Here is a 21663-nt window from a genome sequence, read left to right as displayed (position 1 = left end):
TTTCGCTTTTCTGTGCTTTGCAGGTTTGCCAAACAGACGAGAACAGACGTGCCCGACAACACGGCTGCTGACAGAGGTCAAAGTGCACCATGGACAGTGGCCTAAGGGTCCTCCTGTCCACTGTGCTGTGTCTCAGCCAGTCTCTGCTCATCAGCTGCTCATGTAAGTTGTTGTCCTACTCTGAGCTTGATGCTGAGAACATTTTTTTGGAAAAATGTACTAGTGAGAGTTGCTGTGTCATTTGTTATCTTGTTGGGATTATTTAATTTCCAGCAACTATTATTTGATATTAATAATGGAGCAAAAGCTCATTAGATATGCACAGACATTTATTTACAGCCAAAATGCTTAGCCAGTTATTTTGGTTTGTGAATTACACTTTCGCAAATTTCTAGACACAGCAGAAAACCATTTTCAGCTACCAGCCTCTGGAAAAAAAAAAACTAAAGAAGGTGAATTATTTGGTACATAAACAGCCAAATAGTTTTCTCATCATCATCTCTCATGGAAGCTGTGATTTTCAGCTTTTCTGCTCACAACTGCCCATAAATGAAATAACTGCAACTTTAAAAGTAATGATTTGCACCCTTTCCAGATGTGGTATTGGGTTAGGTCTGTGCTGTTGTATACCAGATTGCTAAAGAAGCAGAGTTAGCATGATTGAAATAGGAAAAACAAGGGTTGGTGCCATCCTGATAATCAAACTTATAGTAAATAGGAAAAAGGGCAAAGACGTCAGTGCTAGTCAAATGGTCTGATGGTAATGGATGTTTTGGGTATGTATGTCAGAAACAATACAGCCAAGATCTTTGAGACATTACACACTTAAACAGTCAGACTATTTCCCACTTGTCTCAAAGCCATGCAGTTGGTTTTAGTTTTATTTGTGCAGGACATCTGTGTCTTTTGGTTTTCTTTAAGCACATCTATTATATTGTTCTGTGGGAGCAAAAATACAGCTGCATGATCTGTGTTTTATAATTTCCTCTAACATACCAGCTAAAAAAAAAACTGATTCAAATTATGAATCTGTCTTGCTCTGCTCCTCTCTCCTCACCAGCTCAGTATCCCTCTTTCCTCTCTGAGCCTGCCTCCTTGGTTCAGACTCAAGACTCCGCTGTTTATCTGCACTGCTTGGTCAGTCCGCCATCAGCTGTGGTTTCCTGGCGCTTCAGAGGCCTTCGCCTGGACCGGGGCTCCCTTCCTGGTGTTGAACTCAATGCGGCCTCCCTCACCATCCCCTCTCTTAAGCCCAGCCATGTTGGCACCTATCAGTGTGTGGCACACTTAGACCACGGGCCGGCTATCGCCAGCCGCCTGGCGCGTGTAGCCATAGCAGGTACGGATACAGAGTATTATCCGTCTGTTCATACTTCTACTCACTTCAAAGCAGAGGCGTAAAGAAAGAGAGGAAGCTGTCTTGAAAAAAGGAAGCCCATTTTGTCAGTGCTGAACATTTAGAAAGAATGCCTGTTCCCGGCTGCCTGCTGTTGAGCGGCGGAGGGGAAGGAAGCAGTAGGAATTTTTACTTGGGCACCCTTCCAGATGCCTCTTGACCAGTATCCTTAATGAGCCTTGGGCTTTCCTGTGTAGTGTGTTATGTTCCTGCTGGGATGCTGCTTGCTGTTGGACACTACACCAAGGGGTTGACCCTGACCTGGAACTGTATCAGGCTGACTAGAATCACTTACTACAACAATAAACAAACCCAGTGATCCAAAACAAACAGCTCAACTCAAGTAGCACTGTTGGCCTTTGCTCTTGACTGCATATTAAAGGTCCAGTAAATGTTTAAAGAAATTTGTCTTCTTTGTCCATGCAGAAATATCAGAATATGAAGACAGAAGACGGCGGTCATTATCAGTGCAGGAAGGCAGCACTGTTCTTATAGAGTGTCCTCTACCACACAGCATCCCTCCGGCACTTCCTAGGCTCAGAGTACGAGGAGAGTGGATAGACGTGTCAACGGGTATGTTTGAAACCAGTGAAAACACGACTTTATTTTCAGTTTGGTGATGTGTTCATATATAATCTTGACAAAAAAGAAAAGTTCAGCTTTACTGCTTACATTATTGCACATCATTTTGTAAATCAGAATTCCTTTTTTAGTCCTTCTCTTGTTCGTGGTGTAAGGAACACACTATCTTGATACTGCTGACATTGTTTATTACTGAAACTGTTTTATCTTCCTCTTTTCAGATGATTATTTAATTCTTCCATCTGGAAACCTCCAGATAATCTCTGTTTCACCCCAGCATCAGGGCATATACAAATGTGGTGCATTCAACCCAGTTAGTGGCGAAACTGTTATGCAGCCTCATGCTACTAAGCTATCAGTGAAACGTAAGTCAGCAGAGATTCTGAAGTTTTCATGTCTCAGCTCTAGTTCCTGGTATCATCCATTAACATGGTTCATTTCTTTTAGATTTAGACTCCTCCCACTCAGTGCGAATAGTTTACCCCACCGCCCCAGTGACTGTTTCGGTGTTGCAGTCTCAGCCGCTGACACTGGAGTGTATTGTGTCTGGCAGTCCTGCATCGGAGGCCAGATGGTTTAAGAATGGTAAGGAGGTCGCATTGGGGCCTTCTCATCGAAAACAGCACAACAACCTGGCCTTTGTTATGGTGACAAGAAGCGACGAAGGCAGTTACACCTGCAATGCAGAGACTGAGCAGGGGGCTGTGATCAGTGTCAACTATAGTGTGAATGTTCTTGGTAAGAAAAGGGCAAGAAAAGCGTGTTCATGCAGGGACTGTTGGCAGCAAATTGTCGTGGTGAGGTTAATGTTTCATTCTTTCTTCCACAGAACCTGTGTCTATCATGGAGGGCCTGACCAACCAGCTTGTCTCTCCTGGCTTCTCTGCTCGTTTCTCCTGCATAGCGAGGGGAAATCCCTCTCCAAACATCACTTGGCTGTTCAACGCTGATCCCATCACCCCATCGCAGCACTTTCAGATCTCTGGATCCTCCCTGGTTATCACACACGTGACACCACAGGATGAGGGAATGTATCAGTGCCTGCTGGACAACGGGATTGGCTCAGCACAGTCATATGGCATGCTGATGACAAAATCAGGTGTGTTCATATCAGCTATCTTATACTGCTTTGTCACCTAGCTTTAATGTGGAGCTATCTTAATTTGATTAGTGTTGATAATAACTAAAGTTTTAAAGTGAACACATACAGAACAATTAATCAATTGGTTGATGAAATGTCAAATTTCCTTAAAAGAATAATTTAAAGCAGAGAAAATTAGCAAATCATCCTGTTTAACCTGGTACAGCCAGACATTTAGCTTTTTTGCCTGATTAAGTTAATGATCATCTGTGTTAATTAATTTTCTGTTAATCAGATCCACCCTATTGTTCCTAAGATTATTTTCCCATTTTCTAAACACTTAAAATCAAAGAACATGAGTTTTTACACTGACATTATAGATATGAAGGGGAACCATTTGAGAAAAGTCGCATTGTTACAGAAATTCTTACAATTGTTGGAAAGAGTTAAAGCATCTTAGCAGGCAGGATCTCTGTGGGCCTGTGCATACTGTATCTGCAGGGAGTCCTTGCTCTGAGTATGAAGAGTGTGTGTTTTTCTGAGAGATGGTAGAAGGGGCTTGGCCAAGGCCGCCCCCCTCCTGAGCCTTGAACTGAGTTTGAGCGTGAGAGTGAGTTTTGTGCACACTGTCAGGGATAAGCCCCCGGCCGCTGGAATGTAGGAGTAGCCATGGAGGTTTATGACGAGGACCAGACCACCCTGCTGTCAACATCATACACAACTGCCTTTTATTTATTAACACATCACAACACTCCCCCTCCTCCACCACTCTCCCCAAGCCTCCGCTCTTCGCCCTCCCCAGCCACTCTTCACCAGGGCCCCATTACTCAGCTCACCCCTGTATCTGCAGAATGATTCATACAGCTTCATGTGTTACAAAGGGAGTACAAATCAAACAGGATCAGTCGGTTTCACTGCAAAACATTTGCTCTGGAAGAAGAATGAGCTCTAATATCTTCTGCTGCAGGTGAAGTTTACAAGCGAAATATGAAGCTGATAAGCATACACAGCAGAGGTAGGCATTGGAGTTCTGTCTGTGTTTCCTTGTTGTTTAGGCACCAGGCACTGGAGCTTATCCAATGTGATGTGTGTTGTCTCTTTCTGTAATTCGTCACAGAAAGCAATCTGAAATATGTTTTGTTTTCTGTTTGGTATCATTTCCATCCCCATGGCAACCCCTTGCTTTCATCTGTTAAATGGGTTGTATCACTTAATGGATGTTCTGTCTTGTGATTGGCTGTTTCCTCATCAACATCCACAGGCAAAGGGCACAACTTATTCATCGACTGTCATAATAGCTGAAGTACATTTCAGATTTTTTTTTTTTTTTTTCGTTTTGCTGATTGAAACAACTGAGGAATAAACAAACATGCACAGTGCTCTTCTGCTCTCAAATAACAATGCCGACAGGGCAAGTTTATTGGTATAGAACTTTGCATGTATAAGGCAATTCAAAATACTGCATGCAGACATTAAAGTCAAAAGAATAAAACAATAAAACATATAAAAAATAAAGTGGAGCCAAGTCTGGCAATTCTAGACGATTTTAAATCATGACTATAAAATATTGTGTAATATATTGTTGGTCCAGGCTTGGAGACAGTAAAGAGATCCTTAAATTCATTTCAGTATTTAAGTGGCAGATGGTGCAGGGAGCAATGTGTTTTGTCGTCTTGGTGTTTGTCAATGTTATAGTTGCTGCATTTTAAAGAACAGCCACACCTAGTGCAGAGACAATTGGATCAGTAAGATGACAGAAACAATTAGTCAATGTATTTTATAAATGATTATTCATTAAGATAAAGTGCAAACATGCACTAGCATCAAATTTACAGTAACAAATGTGAGAATGTCTTTTGTTGTTTGGACAAAGCAATTGGAGGACGTAGCCTCAGACTGTCTTATTTCAGTATTTTCTGAAAATCTTTAAAGCAATTGGTTAATTAAAGCAACACCTGACAAACATATTGTCAAAAAAATAATTAGTTGCTGGCCTAGTTACAACTGCCATCCTATCCTCAAATCTAGAGTAAGTTCTTTTTAAGGCCAAGCAATCAATTTGGCAGTATAAAAATTCATTCATTCATTTGTTCTCCGAACTGAAGCCTTTGTCCCTGCAGATTTTCCATCATGACTTACTCCTGCATGTTCTCCTCTAATGGATTGACCTTTTCTGGGAAGGGCTTGGCAGTGTATCACTGTGCAGGTGTAGTGGCAGTTACTGAAGATATATTGCTCTTTTACATCAGGATGGTGAGAGCGCCGTGGCCTTAATTGCCTCCCCCTGTATTAGTGTGTTGGAGGAGGAGCCCTGGCTGTGGTTAAACTATGAGTCAGAGCTGTGGAGAGGAGAGAGTGGTGGCGGGCAGAGGGAGGCAACAAGCAGGAGACTGGAGACCTAGATGTAGTGCTGGAGCCTAATTCTCTCCGGTATTTTAATGGTTGGCGTGTGGAATGTGTAGCAGCTGGCCACAGTCCCAGGATCAGGTCTAGTGTTACCAGCTCTGGGCCTGTTTGTTTTACAAAGTGAATTGGGGCTGCACACACCAAAAACAGCCTGAAACTGGACACAAGTCTCTGTGGTGTGCCCTGTGGCAAGCAAGCCTCACTGCTTTAACCTCCTCATTCACTTGTTTGGATTTTAATATTCAATTATGGTGCTTTTTGACCATAGTGGTGTGGCTGAGAGTTGAGCGGTCCCTGCTCTCATGGGCCATGCTCAGTGTCCTCAAAACGTCTGTGAAAAATTCCACCCATGCTCTGCCAAACCAGTGTCAGCCATAATAAGGCTCTCAGCTCGCATGATTTGCCCAGGTGGACTGCTCTGGCTCTGGACTTAAGACTTAAGGAAAAAAAACAAACAAAGCATGATTATGTAGTGCTGCAGAGATCCAGGTTTTTCTTGTTATTTTATGTAGATTAAAAGGCTTACTCCAAATGTAAAACTTTCCAGCCCTGGTTGTTCTCTGTGGACATGTAGGTTTCAGCTTTTCCTACACTTCTACTACACTTTTACTTGCACTTTGTCTGTTAAGAGATGTCCAAAACTCAGTACAAGTTAGATCAAGAAAATAAGTATTCACAATGAAAATGACATTCATCTTCAAAAGCCTATATTGTTACCCTCATGCAAGAATCCACGTCTTAAAATTGCCCATATTATATCTAAAAATCTTTTAAAGTCTAAAGTTCCTTTGTTTTAACATTTGTTGTGAATAGAAAGACTTTTTATACCTCAGTGTTGTATTCCAAGACATTTGATTGTATTCCAGCTTTGTGAAATGTTCTGTGTACTGGCCTGTGGTTTGATTTTGACATGATTTTGACATGTATTGCAAAATCATTGGTTTGATTTTGACATTGAAACACCACTGATTTTTTTTTTTTTTTTTTTTTTTAGTAATCTTTGTTTTTTTCTCAGTGACAGATCCACAGCTGGGCTCTAGTGCCATCATGCTGCTGAAGGCTTCGCCCTCGCTCCACCCCATGCAGAGCGATGAGGGCCACGAGCACTTTCTGACCGAGGATGAAGTTGACACCATGAGCTTGCCAGCTGACAGGAGCAGTGACCGTCCTACTCCTGAAGCACCGATCATCATAAGCCCGCCTCAGACTCACAAGCCTGATGTCTATGACCTGGAGTGGAGGGCGGGGCGTGATGGAGGTAGTCCAATCAACGCCTACTTTGTCAAATATCGTAAGGTGAGTCGAAGTGAACTGTCTTAATGAGTAATAAATACTTGCTGTTGTGTCCTACCTTAAAGATTTTGGTTTGACTGCAAACATGAAACCCTTCCTTTCTCTAGTTCGGTTTTGCATAAGCCAGCTGAGAATGGCTGTTAATTAAATGAGGAATGTAGGCTCAGGGACATAGACTGACTGAAAGTTTGGTCATTTCCTCTTTAAAGTCCTGTGTTTGCTTCAGTTAGAAGCTCATTTAGAGTATAAAACTGGAGTGATACTAGTTAAGACTTTGTTGGCGGCAAGGCTCAGTTTTGCAGGAGTTGGAAATTGTGACAATTGTGAAATCTCACAGGCACTGTTTTCTTGGGCCGCTTCATTTTTTTATCCAGGCTCAGAAAGAGACTGAACCATGGAGAAGTAAAGACCGCCATATGATTCTGTTTTTCCCAGTCATTTTTAGTCATGTGTTTGTGTTTGTCCATTTGTGTGTGGCCGTCTGTCTGTCAGGTTGATGAAATGGGAACAGTAGTGGGGAGTTGGCATACGGTTCGTGTCCCTGGCAGTGAGAAGTCTCTGCGGCTGTCAGAGTTGGAGTCCTCCAGTCTGTACGAGGTGCTGATGGTGGCTCGAAGTTCAGCAGGCGAAGGCCAGCCGGCCATGCTCACCTTCCGCACCGGAAAGGGTCAGTACAACCACAGGCACGACAAAACACGCATACACTTATTATTGTAATTTTGGGAATAAATGATCACTAGAAGTCAAGAAAAAAGAGGACATGTTTCAGCTGCCTAAAACATCCACAGTAAATGTCCCATGTTGACGTCAGGTCTGACCACTTCTGGACTCAACGTTTTGCATTCAGGAAGAAATTTATCTGAGAGGAAACAGAGACCTGCATCTTTTTCTCCATCGATAGCAGTCTCATGAGAACAAAAAATATGCAGTGCTCTGAGGCTTTTTTTGGTCAGTGCAAATTCATAAAATGACATAATGTTTGTGTTTTATGGAAGAGCAAAGTAAGTATAACACTAAGAAATAGATCTGAAGTAGTAGCACATGATGAGATGAGATGAAGATATGTGGATAGACCAAAATAAAAGAAAATATGTCATCAATAAAGAACTGCTGGGTGATTTAAAATGTCTTATATGCAGTCTCATACTTTATCTGAGGCTGGTTTATTCTTTTAAAAAACTACTTGCATGACATTGTCCACTTATAATCCTAAGTGCAGTCATAATGATCAATTTCGTAGCCATAGTGAGTGACCGTAAGCAAGGTTTAGGGTTTTTGAGACAAGTAAAAATAAGAATAACTTCAATCTTCCAAAGTAATGCTCCACAATAATGCTTTACCACAGCAGGGTTGACAAATGTTCCCTGGTCAGAAATATGTAAAATGCTGCCAAGAACCACGGACATGATTGTATCCCAAGGGTGGTTCTTTTATAAAATGGTCCCTGGACCAAAAATTTGCCAACCAATCCAAAACCAGACTGTTATGTCCAGATGCAGCTCCAAAAAAACACCACCTCCTTTACAGATATAAAAAGTTCTGGGATTTTTTTTTTTTTGGTCTAAATAGGTTTTACTCATTTAACTGTTCATTTTAATGTTCTGAAAATCTGAATCTTGCACAGCGATACGTTTCAAAACCTTCTCTACAAAGCTAGAAATATAACCCCAGCACAAAAATGCTAGATCTAACTAACATATTCAAAAAAACTATAGAGTAAAAAAATAAATAAACCTTTAAAAACTGACATATGTAATATTTTAACTGGAGATTAAATGAAAGATAAAGGATGATAAAATTATTTCCATTCTTTACTTAAGAACCAAATGAATTAAGTTTCTGTGTGTAAAAATTGTTGAATTGGATACACTCTCTCATCCAAGCAACTACAGTTAAGTTGTGCTTTCGAAGTTGTCAAGTGGAAACCTGAAACCCACCCTGATAAAACCAGAACAGCTCCGGAAAACAGGAGGAAATCTTAGATTTCAGAGCCAACATCCGGAGCTGTTCCATCTGCTTTTGGTGGAACTGATAGCCCTGAAGACCCGTTAGTTCTTGTTTTCTCACTTCCAATTTTTTCCTCTCTCACAGAGAAAAGCACCTCCTCTAACAAAAATCCATCCAAGCCTCCCATTATGCCAATGCCCCCTAAAGCTCCAGAAGATAAAACCCCCAACACACACTTCGGAGTCATCATACCTGACAGAGGTAGGTGTAGACACAATTAATGTCTGTCTTCAAACTCGGCTGAAGATGCAGGACTGTGTTGATGATGACTGTGGGTTGTTTCCAATGGAGTCATGGGAATTTTGAGATACTAGATTATTGATAGATAGACTGGACAGTGTTGAATAAGTCTCAGATCTTAATGTTTAAACACAGTCTGCTTTGGTTTATTGTGACCGTGGAGACAAGCTGTAATGACACTTTCAACAAAGGATGATGTAAGCAAAAAGCTCAGAGATAACACATGGGTTCAGCGTGTGTGTGTGTGTGTGTGTGTGTGTGTGTGTGTGTGTGTGTGTGTGTGTGAGATTGACTTGCCTTAAAAGCAGGCCGACTTTGCTAAAACTCATTAGTTTTCACTAACCCTGGTTTCTCTCTCTTTTTACTCTCTACTGCCTTCTCACACTAAGAGCCCAGGCAGTAAGTACCTGTTCCTCCCCAACAAAACGCTTCACTCTGATGCATATTCTTTCTGGCTTTTTTCTTTTTATTTATTTGTTTTTTGTTAGGTCATTCCATATTTACATGATTCAGGATGCAGTGTTAACAGATGCCATTCCAGTTCTTTTTGCACTTTGTGTTGTGTTTTTAGTCAGAGTCACAGAAGTTCTTCTGTTTGTTTGTTTTGTCCCAGTACCTGAGGCCCCTGATCGCCCAACCATCTCCATGGCAACTGAAAGCTCAGTCTATGTCACCTGGATACCAAGAGCCAATGGTGGCTCTCCGATCACAGCGTTTCGTGTCGAGTACAGACGCGGACGCAGTGCAGAGTGGATTGTGGCTGCAGATAATATCTCACCTCTCAAACTGTCTGTGGAAGTTCGTAGTCTGGAGTCTGGTAAGTTTTCATTTTATTCAGAACTTTTTTTTACCATCCAGCAAAGCATGAAGCCTAAATGAATCATTAGAACCACAGAAAGCAGGGCATCAGTAGCAGTATAGCTGGATTTAATTTCTTGTAACAGAACACATGATTATGTGTCGTTATTCCTCAGCATTACTTTAACATTGCTGCTCTGCCTGTGCCCATTTCTCAGGCTCCACCTACAGGTTTCGTGTTGTAGCCATGAACATGTACGGCGAGAGTCCGCACAGCATTCCATCGAAACCGTACCAGGTACCACTAGCCAATCCGCGTATGGCAGACCGTCCTGTGGTTGGACCTCACATCTCATCTACAGACGCCATCAGTGACACGCAGATCATGCTGCGCTGGACTGTGAGTAAAAAATAGACACACACACTGCATAAGATTAATGGAGGAAGATCTCTGTGGATACTTACTGAAGGGATAGGTCAGGTTCAAGAATATTTTTCTTGAGAAGTAACAGTAAAATAACATGATCATACAGTATTAACAAGTGTATCTGGGAGAAAATTTCACCTACTGTTCCTCCTGTAGTTGCATGAGGATTATTACAGAAGTTCAGGCTCCTTCAGGGCCAGATTTACTTTCAAATAAAGGGGTCAGATTGTGTTAACACTTTTCACTGTTCTCTTCGGTTTTTACAAATTCAAATATGAGAATTAATGTTTCTTGTGAGTCATAGATCATGAGCTGCAGTGAATCTTTTTTGAGACAGTATTAAATATCAGGTTGCAGCTCCGGAAGTAAGAAGTAGAAAAAGTCAAAGTAGAAAAGGACCTTAGAATGATGAACAGTAATTTGTGGCACTGTCTTAGCCAGGGAGGAATAATTTAGTAACCACTGGTCGATGTAATATATTTCCAGCTGGCTCACCTGTATTGGAGCTGTTGGTGGCTCCCTGGCAGCTGAGACTCAGTCAGACCTTTAATTGAATAGCTGTGCTGATTAGAGCTGCACTATAACAGAGATTAAGAGGCCCTGTCCGTCTGTGTTTTGATTCTGCACTCTTCAAAGCAATTTTTCCTCCTTAAAACAGTTTAGGCTGCAGATGGATGCAGATAGTTCCCCACATTTACTTAGCCTCAGACAGTCTCATTTTTTCCTGAAGTTCAGACAGTGCAATCACAATCTTGCTTTGCAGCCCTGTACATCTGCTGATAACAGGGGCCACCATTAGTTGCTGAAAGATTTCCTCTCTTTGTATTATAATTGCCCACCAGATTGCTAACATAATGTGTTTTTCCATCCACATCTAGTATAGTCCCTCAAGCAATAACAACACTCCAATCCAAGGTTTCTACATTTACTACCGGCCCACAGACAGTGACAATGACAGCGACTACAAAAGGGATGTGGTCGAAGGTAAGCGGAAATCTTCATTTTAATGTTTGTGTATCTGTGTTTCCACTGCAGCCCGGGGTAAGCTCATGCTGTGCACATAAACTGGGAGTTGGGAGAGTAATGGATACTCAGTGTCAGGAGTTGGGTGTACCGAAGGGGCATTTCGGCTGTTTGATTTATAAAGATTGCTCTCCCCAGGCAGCAAAGGCTTTGTGAAATCTGTTTTTAATATATAGTTGCCAACTAAAGGGACCAGAGCTGAAATATGATTCCAGCCAGAGAAGAGGGGCTCAGGTTGCTGGCTGGAATGCTAACAGTGGAGCCTGTTACAGGTAGAGAAAGAGCACGTCCTCTTACTCTGCCCAGCTCTTTCCATTCTGAATGTTTGGCTGAATGTTTCCATGATCTGCAGGGCGGTGTGCACAGTGAGCACTAAGATAACCTGGTCATCTTTTTTACTAGTCCAGAGTTAAAGCCACTTGATAAAATTCAAAAATTCAGCATCAAAAATACACAGACTAGTGTTTACCTGGACTGTCTGATATTTTGAAAAATGACTGGTTCTTTCTTTTTTGAAGTGTTATTTGATAATAGTGTTTCAGTACCAATAGGAAACTTTTGGGGTGAAAGGAACCCGTTTTTCTACAGAACTCCTTTTATTTCTTCATGTAAAGGCGAAAGTTTCCATTTGCTTCAGTGCCTAATGTCAGAAGTACCTGTATAAGAACACCACCTAAAACTAGACAAAATGGACACTGATAAACCATTCAGTGCCAAAACTTGGTGCTAATCAATCATGTTGGTGGTTCAAATGGTACACAGAATATGAAAGTGCCCTGCTGTCCTTACTTTCCCTTCAAATAATCATTTGAAATCTGAGATTGAGCAGAAACTGGTGCACATACACATTTGTGCACTAATGCTTCTGTATTGAGTAGGTTTGGCTTCAGCAGCCAGTATGTTTTATTGTTCCCACTTTCATATGTTAAAATCTACCTTGGGGCAGAGGTAGCACATGTGTAGTGATTCATTATAGTTCATATTAAACAAAGCACAGCAAGACCAGAAGCTTATTTCAGCCTCATTTGTTGGAAATGTAGCATTTGCATGTTGGAGATCGTCGTCTCATCTGTGATTTCAGTGCACGTAGTGGACTGATTGTGTGTGGTAGTGCAGCAATGGTGTGTGTGTGTATATAGAGTGGGAATACTGGAGGAAAGCCAGGACAAACATGAAGCTGCCATATATGGAGCTTGTCTAGAGTAAAACAACTGTCTGGGCCCTCGTGGGACTGACGGAGTAAGAGAGTAGGGTGGTGGTGGGGAGGGGGTGAATGAGACAGAGCATGAAAGAACATGACCTCCATAAAAGTGAGAGACGAGTAGAATGAGAAGGAAGGAAACACTGATTGTTTGCACAGGCAATGTGAGTAAACACTGACTCGTAGAGGAAGTGCTTTGTCACCTTTGTCACTGTTTTTTTTTTTTTTTTTCCTCTCTCTTTCTTTGTCTCTCCTGCCTTCCCAGGTGTAAAACACTGGCACATGATTGGACATCTGCAGCCTGAGACCTCATATGATATTAAGATGCAGTGCTTTAATGGAGGGGGAGAGAGCGAATACAGCAACGTCATGATCTGTGAGACCAAAGGTAAGGCAAACACAAACTGTACAGCGCCAGTGATGACTCATGCATGAGCCAAACCTCCACTTTATCAGAAGTCCAGGCATGTTTCCCCGAAGGCTGTAACTTTAATGATGGGTATGATTGCCATAATTACGCAGCATAAATTTACTGAGTTTTATGAGACCAACAACAATGGCTGTATTTTATAGTTTGGTACTTATGTTTCTTTACTGGTGGGTAAAAAGCTGTTCCTCATGTCTCCCTCTCTGCTGCAGCACGTCAGTCCCCAGGGTCACCCAGCCAGCACGCCATCACCCCACCTGACACCCAGCCGCAGGAACCACCCAGCCCTCCCGGAGGCCTGCTGTACCTGATTGTGGGCTGTGTTTTGGGAGTGATGGTGCTTATCCTGCTGGCTTTTATTGCCATGTGTCTGTGGAGGAATCGTCAGCAAAACAACATGCACAGTGAGTTTGTATATAAACTAAACCCAGACCTTGCATTAAAGGTTTGATTGTGAGATTTGGACAGATTAAGGCCTACAGTCTATATAATGTTAAATGTATGTTTGAACCGTCTGTCTGTATGTTGTGCTCACTTCAGGTTGTCCACTCCAAAGTAAGTGTGTCGGACCAACACACAACACGCAGAGTTAACTAAGTTTCATTTGAGTTATATTTTAAATACAGTGTTGGCCCCAGGGCAGCTTGTGCAACATATTTCAAGTCCTATGTGGATCCCACAAAAAACTGTTTGGCATTGTTTACCAGACCTGTTGGATCAGTAAATAGTTGGGCTTTTTCAGCTTTAACATTTGATCGAGTCACAGGTGTTTAGATTCTGTGGAGTTCACCAACATTAGAGCCTCATTTTAATAAGAGAGCTGATTGCTTTTTGGCAAAATGTTACCTCCGTTTCGGTAGTGACGTACCTGACATACTGCTGCCATTAATTTGTTTTGCCAAATATAAACACGCTTATCCTTCTGTCCTGGCTCTGTTTGCAGAAGAAACCAAGTGCAGTGTTTAATGTTTTTTCTTAAAACAAGCTGATTTACAAGAACATTGCCAAAGTATAAAAAAGCTAAAGTCTAGGCATCTTAAAAAGTCTGATAACGGCTAGAGAAAAATAAAATAAAGAGGAATCTGACAAAGTTTCAGCATCAAATTTTAGCACATGCTGTCCTGTGACAAAATAGAGCTGCAAACAGATTAAAGAAAAAAAAATTTAAATGAATACAAATCTTACATCTTTGACAGAAAAATTTACCACTTAATACTGTGTTTCTGTGAGTAATAATCAGATTTCCAGCAGTGGCCAAATGAATTTTGCATTATGAATTTATACTGGGCTTTGGACAGATTTCGAGACTGTGCTCAAGAAGTATTAAATTGCCTGCCTAGCTTCTTAACTTTTCTTGTTGTGATGAGTTGTTTAACTAGATCAGACTTTCAGACCGGTGTCTACTTCTCTCCTCCGTGCCGTAGAGTATAACCCTCCCGGCTACCTGTGCCAGCCAGCAGAGATGAACGGCCATGTTCACGAGTACACCACACTGCCTGGCACCAGCCGCATCAATGGGGGCATCCATGGGGGCTACGGACAGAGTGGCCCCATGTTACCCCAAAGCTGCCACCACCTCCACCACAAACTTCCCAACGGCTTGGCGCTCCTCAATGGCTCTGGTGGGCTGTTCTCACCCGGCCACCCGCACAGCCACGATGGCACCCTGCCCCACAGCGTCCGGGACTGTGACCACTCACACCCGCACCACCACCATAACGTGAGTGTCACAGTTCAGACCGACCTTAGTCATAGCCTTAATCATGCTGTGTGACTATTAACTCAAGCATGGTGATGCACATTATCATGTAGAAATTCAGTTGAGTTCAATCAAGTGTTTGTGTTGTCTGGTCAGGGTGGAGGAAGGTACACAGCTCTGCCACAAACTGAGTCCTCTGATTGCATGAGCTGCCAGAACCTCTGCAACAACAACAGGTAAGGGAAGAGGTTTGTTAAATGTGAATTAGCCTGGTATCTTTTGCTTCTCTGTGGCTCACGTTTGTTTTTGGGGATTTTTCCAAGAAATGTGGGAATTTAATGGTGTCTATTTTATGTAATAAGAACTGGTCATAATGGAAAGAAGACTGAACAAAAATGAAAATGTGGTCACAATTCACTTCTGAAAATTTGCAACCAGTCAGTAGTTTATCTGTTGTTGATACCTCAGGAATTGAGTACATAATTTGTAGCTTAGTGTACACACCAGGAAACTTTCTGAGCTCTATTTGTCACAAAAATATCTAATTTACAATGGTCATTTTGCAGAAGGAAGCGCATCTTCTCGTTGTAGGGGAACAAACTCATGTTGTATACCAGCTTATTCTGATTTTTAGGCTTAGTCTGTGTTTTTGTTCAAAATTTAGCTTTGCTCAAATTTCATAACTTTCAGCAGTACAAAAGTGTCCTGCTTTGTTTGTGACCCCTTCCAGACCAAAACACAAACACACTTGCCCGCTGATAGTCCTGTTTATGTACTTAAGAGGTCCCCTGCATCACAGTTTACCCTGTGTGCACCCAGCCGGCAGACCTAATGAGCCCTGTGTTTACTTACCTCCAGCTGCTGGGAAAAGAGGGGGTGTGGTGAGCATCCAATCACGTACCGATGGAGGGAATCGGAGTTAACAGAAACGTGGTGAAGTTTGCTGCGTACAACTGTCTGTGTTTGGGAGCTTCACCAGAGAGCAAAGCCACAATGTCTCTGTTATTTAGCTGCAGTTTGTGTCGTAGTTATTTAGCGGTCCTTTAATCTCTACTGTTGAGAATGCTTTTTGCAGCTGTGCGAGAGTGCTCCAGTTGTGTTAGAGCTGTCATTGTTTTGTACACTGTTAGGGCTATTAACACAAGGGTTTTCTGTGTCAGGCAGAAAAACCACAGATATCTGCAGAGCAGTGTGTGAAGTACTGCTGAGAGTTGTCAGGGGGTGAGCACTTTGCAACACACAGGCAACTTAAATGAACAAATCTCACTTTTATTCCATCCCTGCTGGTCTCTGAACAGATGTTACAACAAGACCAATGGCACTTTCTCCAGCGGCACACTGCCGCTAATGCATCGTGTGGCACCGTGCCAGCAGGATGGTTTGGAGATGATGCCACTGGGCCAGGTTTCGTCGAGGTGCCACAGCCCCGATGACCAGATGCACTCTGGTGACCAAGAGGCCAACAAAGTGTACCAGCCAGATGAGCACAAAGAGTCCTCGCCCTCACAGCATTCCTGCTGTCTGGTTGGGAACAATGATAACTGTCCGGCAGACAACACTGGTGAGATACAAAATCTTTCCAAGTATTTGCTGTTTTTTCCCTCCTCTTCTTTTTTTCATTTTCTTGTTTCCTGTTTTTCTGGTGCTTTCTCACTTCTGTGCACCAGCAGATAATAGAAATCAGTAGATTCCGTTTGCATCCTTCAATATAACATAAATCAACTGACAAAACTTAATTTAAATTTTCACAGAAAACTTCTTTTTTTCATGCTTTTTGATTATGTATGTTTGAGAAAATCCATAATTACAGATGATTTTTGGAGTCTGAATAAAAAACACTAATTAGTCAGATTGTTAGTTTGTAGAATTTTAAACTCAAGTAGTTAATAAGATAAAAGTCTAAACGCCCACTTCCAGACTCATGTTTCAGCACTGTTGTGAACTCAAGCTTCTTCTTGATGCCTTACTACTAGGTTTTTATATCGATACCAGTGTCATGTTGTATGCAGACAAACTATGCAGCATCACCACAAATTACACTGTGGGCCTCTCCAGAATCTTTACTTGTCTTTTTTAATATGAAGTATAAACCAAAGACTTTCCTCTCCCTCTGTGCAGCTGAGGAGGAGGTGGAGTGCGTGGACACAGAGGGGCCTGTGGTGTGCTGGGAGAGTCTTGGCCTGCCAGACTTGGACTGTGACGAAAAGCCTGGGTGGATCTCCAATGGCAGCCTGGCAGGAGAGTTGATCCAGCCTGGCCCACAGGAGGTCTGAACGCAGCCCACACACAAACGCGCTCTTCTGCAGTGTGGAGGGTTTAGAGAAACAGTTGTGGAACTGTCAAGGACAAAGGACAGTGATGAAATGGAGACAAGACACGTTAAAAGGACAAGGACACAAAACTGTTGGTGGACTGCAGGGACGAGCGATGTGGGAAAGAAAGAGACTATGAGACTGAGAGCAAAGCCAGATGGAGGGAAATGTGAAGAGAAAAGGGGCGTTGCTCAATGACAGACTATATCCCATTGGAGGGAAGACTCATTAAAGATCAAGAACTCTTTAGATGACTTATTTATTTTTTGTAGTAGTAAAATATTATTTCATATGAATGTATCTGTTTTTAAAGATAAAAGTTTGTCTTTTATATTATTTATGCATTTTGAATGAGAAATACTATTTTTGTTGTTTTGTCTCTGTGTTCCACTCAAGTGTGGAGATTAGCAGTGGTCTTTGTAAAGTTTTGTAATAATATAAAGAGAAGATATGGAAGAGTAAACGACCTATTTTCAGTTTCTTTCCTCCCCTTCTTCATGTTCAGCGCCTGATGAATGATACCCATAGTGCATTTCCCGGCTTGCGTCCAAACCCATCGATATTTCTGGCAGGCCTTTGATGTGGCTCTATGATGGGCTGTTCCACTGCAGTGACCCCTGAGCAGAGTGAACACTCCCTTCACTGTTCAGATTAAGGCTTCTGCTCCCTGCTTCAGTGAATACTTGATAGCTCATCACTTTACACAGAATCCACTCCTGCTATAAGAGCGCTGTTGACCTACTGGCCCCAATCTGTTTGAGAACCAGAGTAGTTACATTAAAAAAAAATCATACTGATTGTTGCATGTTAAGACTGCTCTGCTGCTTTAAAAAAAACAACAAAAAAAAAACAACAAAAAACCAAAAACCTGTTGATGATCACCAAAACAGACTGGTGCAAATGTCCAACCACAGAAAAACAAAATACAAAATCTAAAATTTGACACATACACATCCTTTCATTGATGTAGTATTCCTTGATTAAAACAGCTAGGTCACCTACATAAAAACAGTTTTGTTTTATCATACCAAGAAAAGAGAATAAATAGCCCTAATGAAATCAGTTAACTGTTATGTCTGTTGCTTATCCAGATAACAGATTCATTGTTTCTGAAAAACACAATACTATTGACTTTTTCCAAGGAAAAACATCCAGTAATTCAAGTAACTCAAACTAATTTTCTTCACCTCCATTGTATTGGGGGAGGCAGGCAGAAATCGCACATCTAAAAATTACATACAAAACCTGAACTGTCTGCATGGCTAGTTGGCACTTGGGGCTATGTGAGGGAAATAGGTTATTGGGATTTGGTTGAGGTGACTCTTGAAGCAAACAGAAACTGGAAAGATTAGAGAAATATGGCCAGTTTAATAACTGTACATTCCATGTTTTCTGTGCCATGTAAAGGTTGAATTGCCACCTGGAACTGCCCAGCATGAAAATGTCTGGTGTAGATTTAATGTCCTACTGAAAACAAAATGGATAGTGGTATTAGAAATAGGAGGAGGATGAGTTTATATTCTGTTGTTTGAGTGAAATGGTCCTGATGTGACAACGTACTGCAGGTAACTCATTCGTAAAACAGTTGTAATACACTCGTCTCAGGTTTCAGCCTGCATAGTTCCAAACCATTTTTAAAGGCTTAAACCCTCCATTGGATTTAAAATAATCTCCATGGTGTACTGGCTGATTGGAGTTGATAGGATTGCAGCAGGCAGATGACAGGGCTGGCTGTGCTTCACTGAGGATGACTGCGGTGCAGGCTTTCCATGCCTGGTGCCTGTCTGCCTGTGTTTGTGCCAGAGTCGCCTGCCAGTTCTTAGGCCCTGGCTCGCCTGGCATCTCTCCTCCCCCTGATGGTGTATGGGATATTCCTGGATATACTTGCCTGCTCCTGAGGCGTGGCACAGCCTCTTCCGGCTGTTATTTTTAGTCTTGATGGAGGCTGTTGAGGTTGGTGGCATTTGCCCATTTGACGTGCCTGAAACACTTCTTTCCCTCCAATGGCCTCCCTCAGTTTCTCAGCTTTAAACTTCCCCTTTTTTTTCGAAAGACACTGACAAAAAATGTTTGTTTCCGTGGTGTGAATCTAAAATTACAAGTGAATCGAAGCACAAAATGATTGAAAGAAGTGACCATTCTTTGTACAGTCTTACATTTTCTTTTAACTTTGTTATATTTCTCTGCAGTAGCTTATCTGTGTGTCCATTATGTTTCCCTTGCTGCAGTTACGAAGGAAAAGGAACAAAACAATGGGTAGGAAATGAAGCTGGAAATGAAAGAGAAATGGTCCAGGGAGGGAGAGGGGATGCTGACAGACGCAGACTGGGCTGATGAGGAGATAAGGGCAGGGCTGTCTTTAAATGAGCTTCTTCTCCCTCTCCCGCGTCTGTCAGTCGGCACTCTCCCTCAGCCCTGCCCTGCACCCTTTGCCCACGCAGCTACACCCCTTCATTAAGGAGCCCATGGGAACAAAAAAGCTCATTGTATGTCCTGGAATTTCTGCCCCTTGCTGCAGCGCCGACCTGTTAATGCCAGTCCCTCCGCCCACCATTCTTCCTCTCTGTCTCCTCTCCAGCACACTCTGAATGAATGCAATTCTTATGAATTGGGCAGTGTGTTGTTAACTAACTTGATTCAACCCCAGGCAGTTTTATCCTTGAGATGTCACAAACCGCAAGTGAAGTATGTTGTGGTTGGATGAAGTCCAACAGCATACCAGTGGGTCCCTGCAAGCGATGAGCTCTGATGCAGCATAAGATGAATGGTCTATATTCACAGTTTATTTGTAAAACAGCTCAGATTGATGCATGTGGACACCACATAGCAGTTCTGGTTTTTGTGAAGTTCAAACGTCTGCATTTGTCGTGTGCACCTGTTTGCTTTAATCAGGAGGAAAAACAAAAATTCTGCCTCATCTTGAGCCCAGCTGCATCCCCTTTACCCCCGGTGAGCTTATTCATAAGAGACAGGTTGAACCTGCTGACATAAGTTTCAGAATGAAAATTAGACTTAAAGAAACACACGCAGAAAATTAAATTATCAATGTATGAACTGACCACTAATATTAACACAGATTAATTATTGAAGCAACAATAAATAAACATTAGTTTAATGGTGCAAGGATTTCTGTGGTGGCATCTGCCACTTAAAAGGAGCAAGATTGTTTCAGACAAAATATTCAGGAGTGAGAGTTTGTGGTGTCCAGTGATATTCTGTAAAATGTTGACATGTTTCAGTCTGCTCTGAATGTGCTTCAGTCTCAGGCTGTTGAAAGTGACAACACATAATTTAAATAGTGAGTTTAAGTTTAACATAGAGAAAGGAAAGCAGCACAGCAGTGTGGTTAAAAGTAATGAATAATAATATGTTGAGAAAACAAATAATAGTTTCTTCTAATGAAACCATAATCCATATGGTTTCAATAATCAGCACAATACAAGCACTGGTGAGGTATTTGAAACTGAAACCACAACCCATGGTGTCACGCTTTGTAAGTTTATATGACTACAAAGATTGCAGGAGACAATAGTTCAGTCTTTCCCTGATCAAAGTGTTTCAGTATGTGTTACAGCCCAGCCCACTGATAAAAGTCGATTTAACTCTTGATAACATAACATCACTGGACAAAGCTCCCTTCAATTCTGAAACCTTTCTCAGATGAATAGTAGTAGTCACCCTGTGATGAGCCAATTTGGAGATTTTGATTAAATTGGTGTAATTTCCCTTTACATTCATATTGTCATTGGTTAAATTCTATTCACTGCTATTATACTCATTGTGATGGGACTACAGATCTCAGGCATGTATCTCAAAGTTTGGGTATCAAAGATCAAAAGCATCTGCATGATGGGATGCTACTAGAGAGTACTCAGAGAGAGTGTTTGGGTAATTCGGATGAACAGATGGTTCAGAGCAGCAAATAGTTTGAAGAACCACACAATTACCATGAATCCTTAAAGTAGACATTAATTCAGCACACTGCTGTAGTGTTTAAATTGATATAATCAAAGCAGTTAGAATTAGTTGGCCACCACATCCAGTCGGGTGAAGTAAAAAGTTATCCTGGCTCCTTCGTCTGTATCGTACAAAGCCTGACAGGTGTACATCCCTGCTGCATCCCTCTGAAGCTCCTCTATGAGCAAAGCTGAGGTGTTGATGAGCACCTGCATGCGGCCCAGGCTGCTGGACTGAGACTGGAGCTTTGGGCCCTGTCCATAGTTGTAAGCCACTGCTACATTATTTTCAGTGCCTGGTTTGGTAAAACCCCAGATGAAGATGTTAGGCATGGTGGAGCCACAATGCAGGGTGACTGAACCTCCTACTGATGCTGTCACATGGGAGCGAATATATTCTACCTCCTCAGGATCAAGTATCTCCAGACCTGTAACACAAGACATGTGGAGTCAGTTACTATAATTGTATGGAAAGAAAAATTCATGTGTTGTTTTTCTGCACATCAACCAAAACAGTCTCTACAGACTCAGTATTGACAGATGTTTATTAGCCTGTGTCTTCAGAAAACTTTACAAGACCTCACAGTTTGCTGGGAATGGCCTGCGTCAGCTCTTGAGGCTGAACAACACATAATTAAACACACTCATAGTTTATCTGCCTCTGGCTTATTTGACTGATCAAATGTTAGGATCCTCCCTCTGACTGTGTTTAGCAATCTGACAAAATAAAGAGACAGAGAGAGTGCCTACTTGCTTCAACTTGTCTCCAGCTTAACAGCTTTGTTATTAAAGTGAGCTAAAGTACAATGAGGCTT

At 41.9% G+C, this 21663-nt stretch overlaps 1 protein-coding gene across 1 annotated transcript in view; it reads left to right on the top strand.

Annotated features, from left to right (window-relative positions):
* cdon (cell adhesion associated, oncogene regulated) overlaps positions 1–17362 on the top strand; it is a 30367-nt gene extending 13005 nt beyond the window's left edge. The window contains exons 2-19 of the mRNA XM_026299115.2: positions 24–162; positions 1061–1339; positions 1823–1969; positions 2200–2343; positions 2426–2716; positions 2808–3077; positions 6481–6761; positions 7251–7425; positions 8850–8966; positions 9619–9822; positions 10022–10203; positions 11109–11214; positions 12720–12842; positions 13094–13285; positions 14306–14601; positions 14737–14816; positions 15879–16141; positions 16699–17362. Of these exons, the coding sequence (XP_026154900.1) occupies positions 90–162; positions 1061–1339; positions 1823–1969; positions 2200–2343; positions 2426–2716; positions 2808–3077; positions 6481–6761; positions 7251–7425; positions 8850–8966; positions 9619–9822; positions 10022–10203; positions 11109–11214; positions 12720–12842; positions 13094–13285; positions 14306–14601; positions 14737–14816; positions 15879–16141; positions 16699–16853 (3378 nt within the window). The 5' untranslated portion in view covers positions 24–89 and the 3' untranslated portion in view covers positions 16854–17362. The remainder of the gene's footprint in view (positions 1–23; positions 163–1060; positions 1340–1822; positions 1970–2199; positions 2344–2425; positions 2717–2807; positions 3078–6480; positions 6762–7250; positions 7426–8849; positions 8967–9618; positions 9823–10021; positions 10204–11108; positions 11215–12719; positions 12843–13093; positions 13286–14305; positions 14602–14736; positions 14817–15878; positions 16142–16698) is intronic.
* Positions 17363–21663: the final 4301 nt, after the last annotated feature.

Source organism: Mastacembelus armatus, chromosome 13 (genome assembly GCF_900324485.2).
Source record: "Mastacembelus armatus chromosome 13, fMasArm1.2, whole genome shotgun sequence".
Lineage (NCBI taxonomy): Eukaryota > Metazoa > Chordata > Actinopteri > Synbranchiformes > Mastacembelidae > Mastacembelus > Mastacembelus armatus.
The sequence above is the reverse complement of the archived record's forward strand: the minus strand, read 5'-3'. Positions and strand labels throughout refer to the sequence as shown.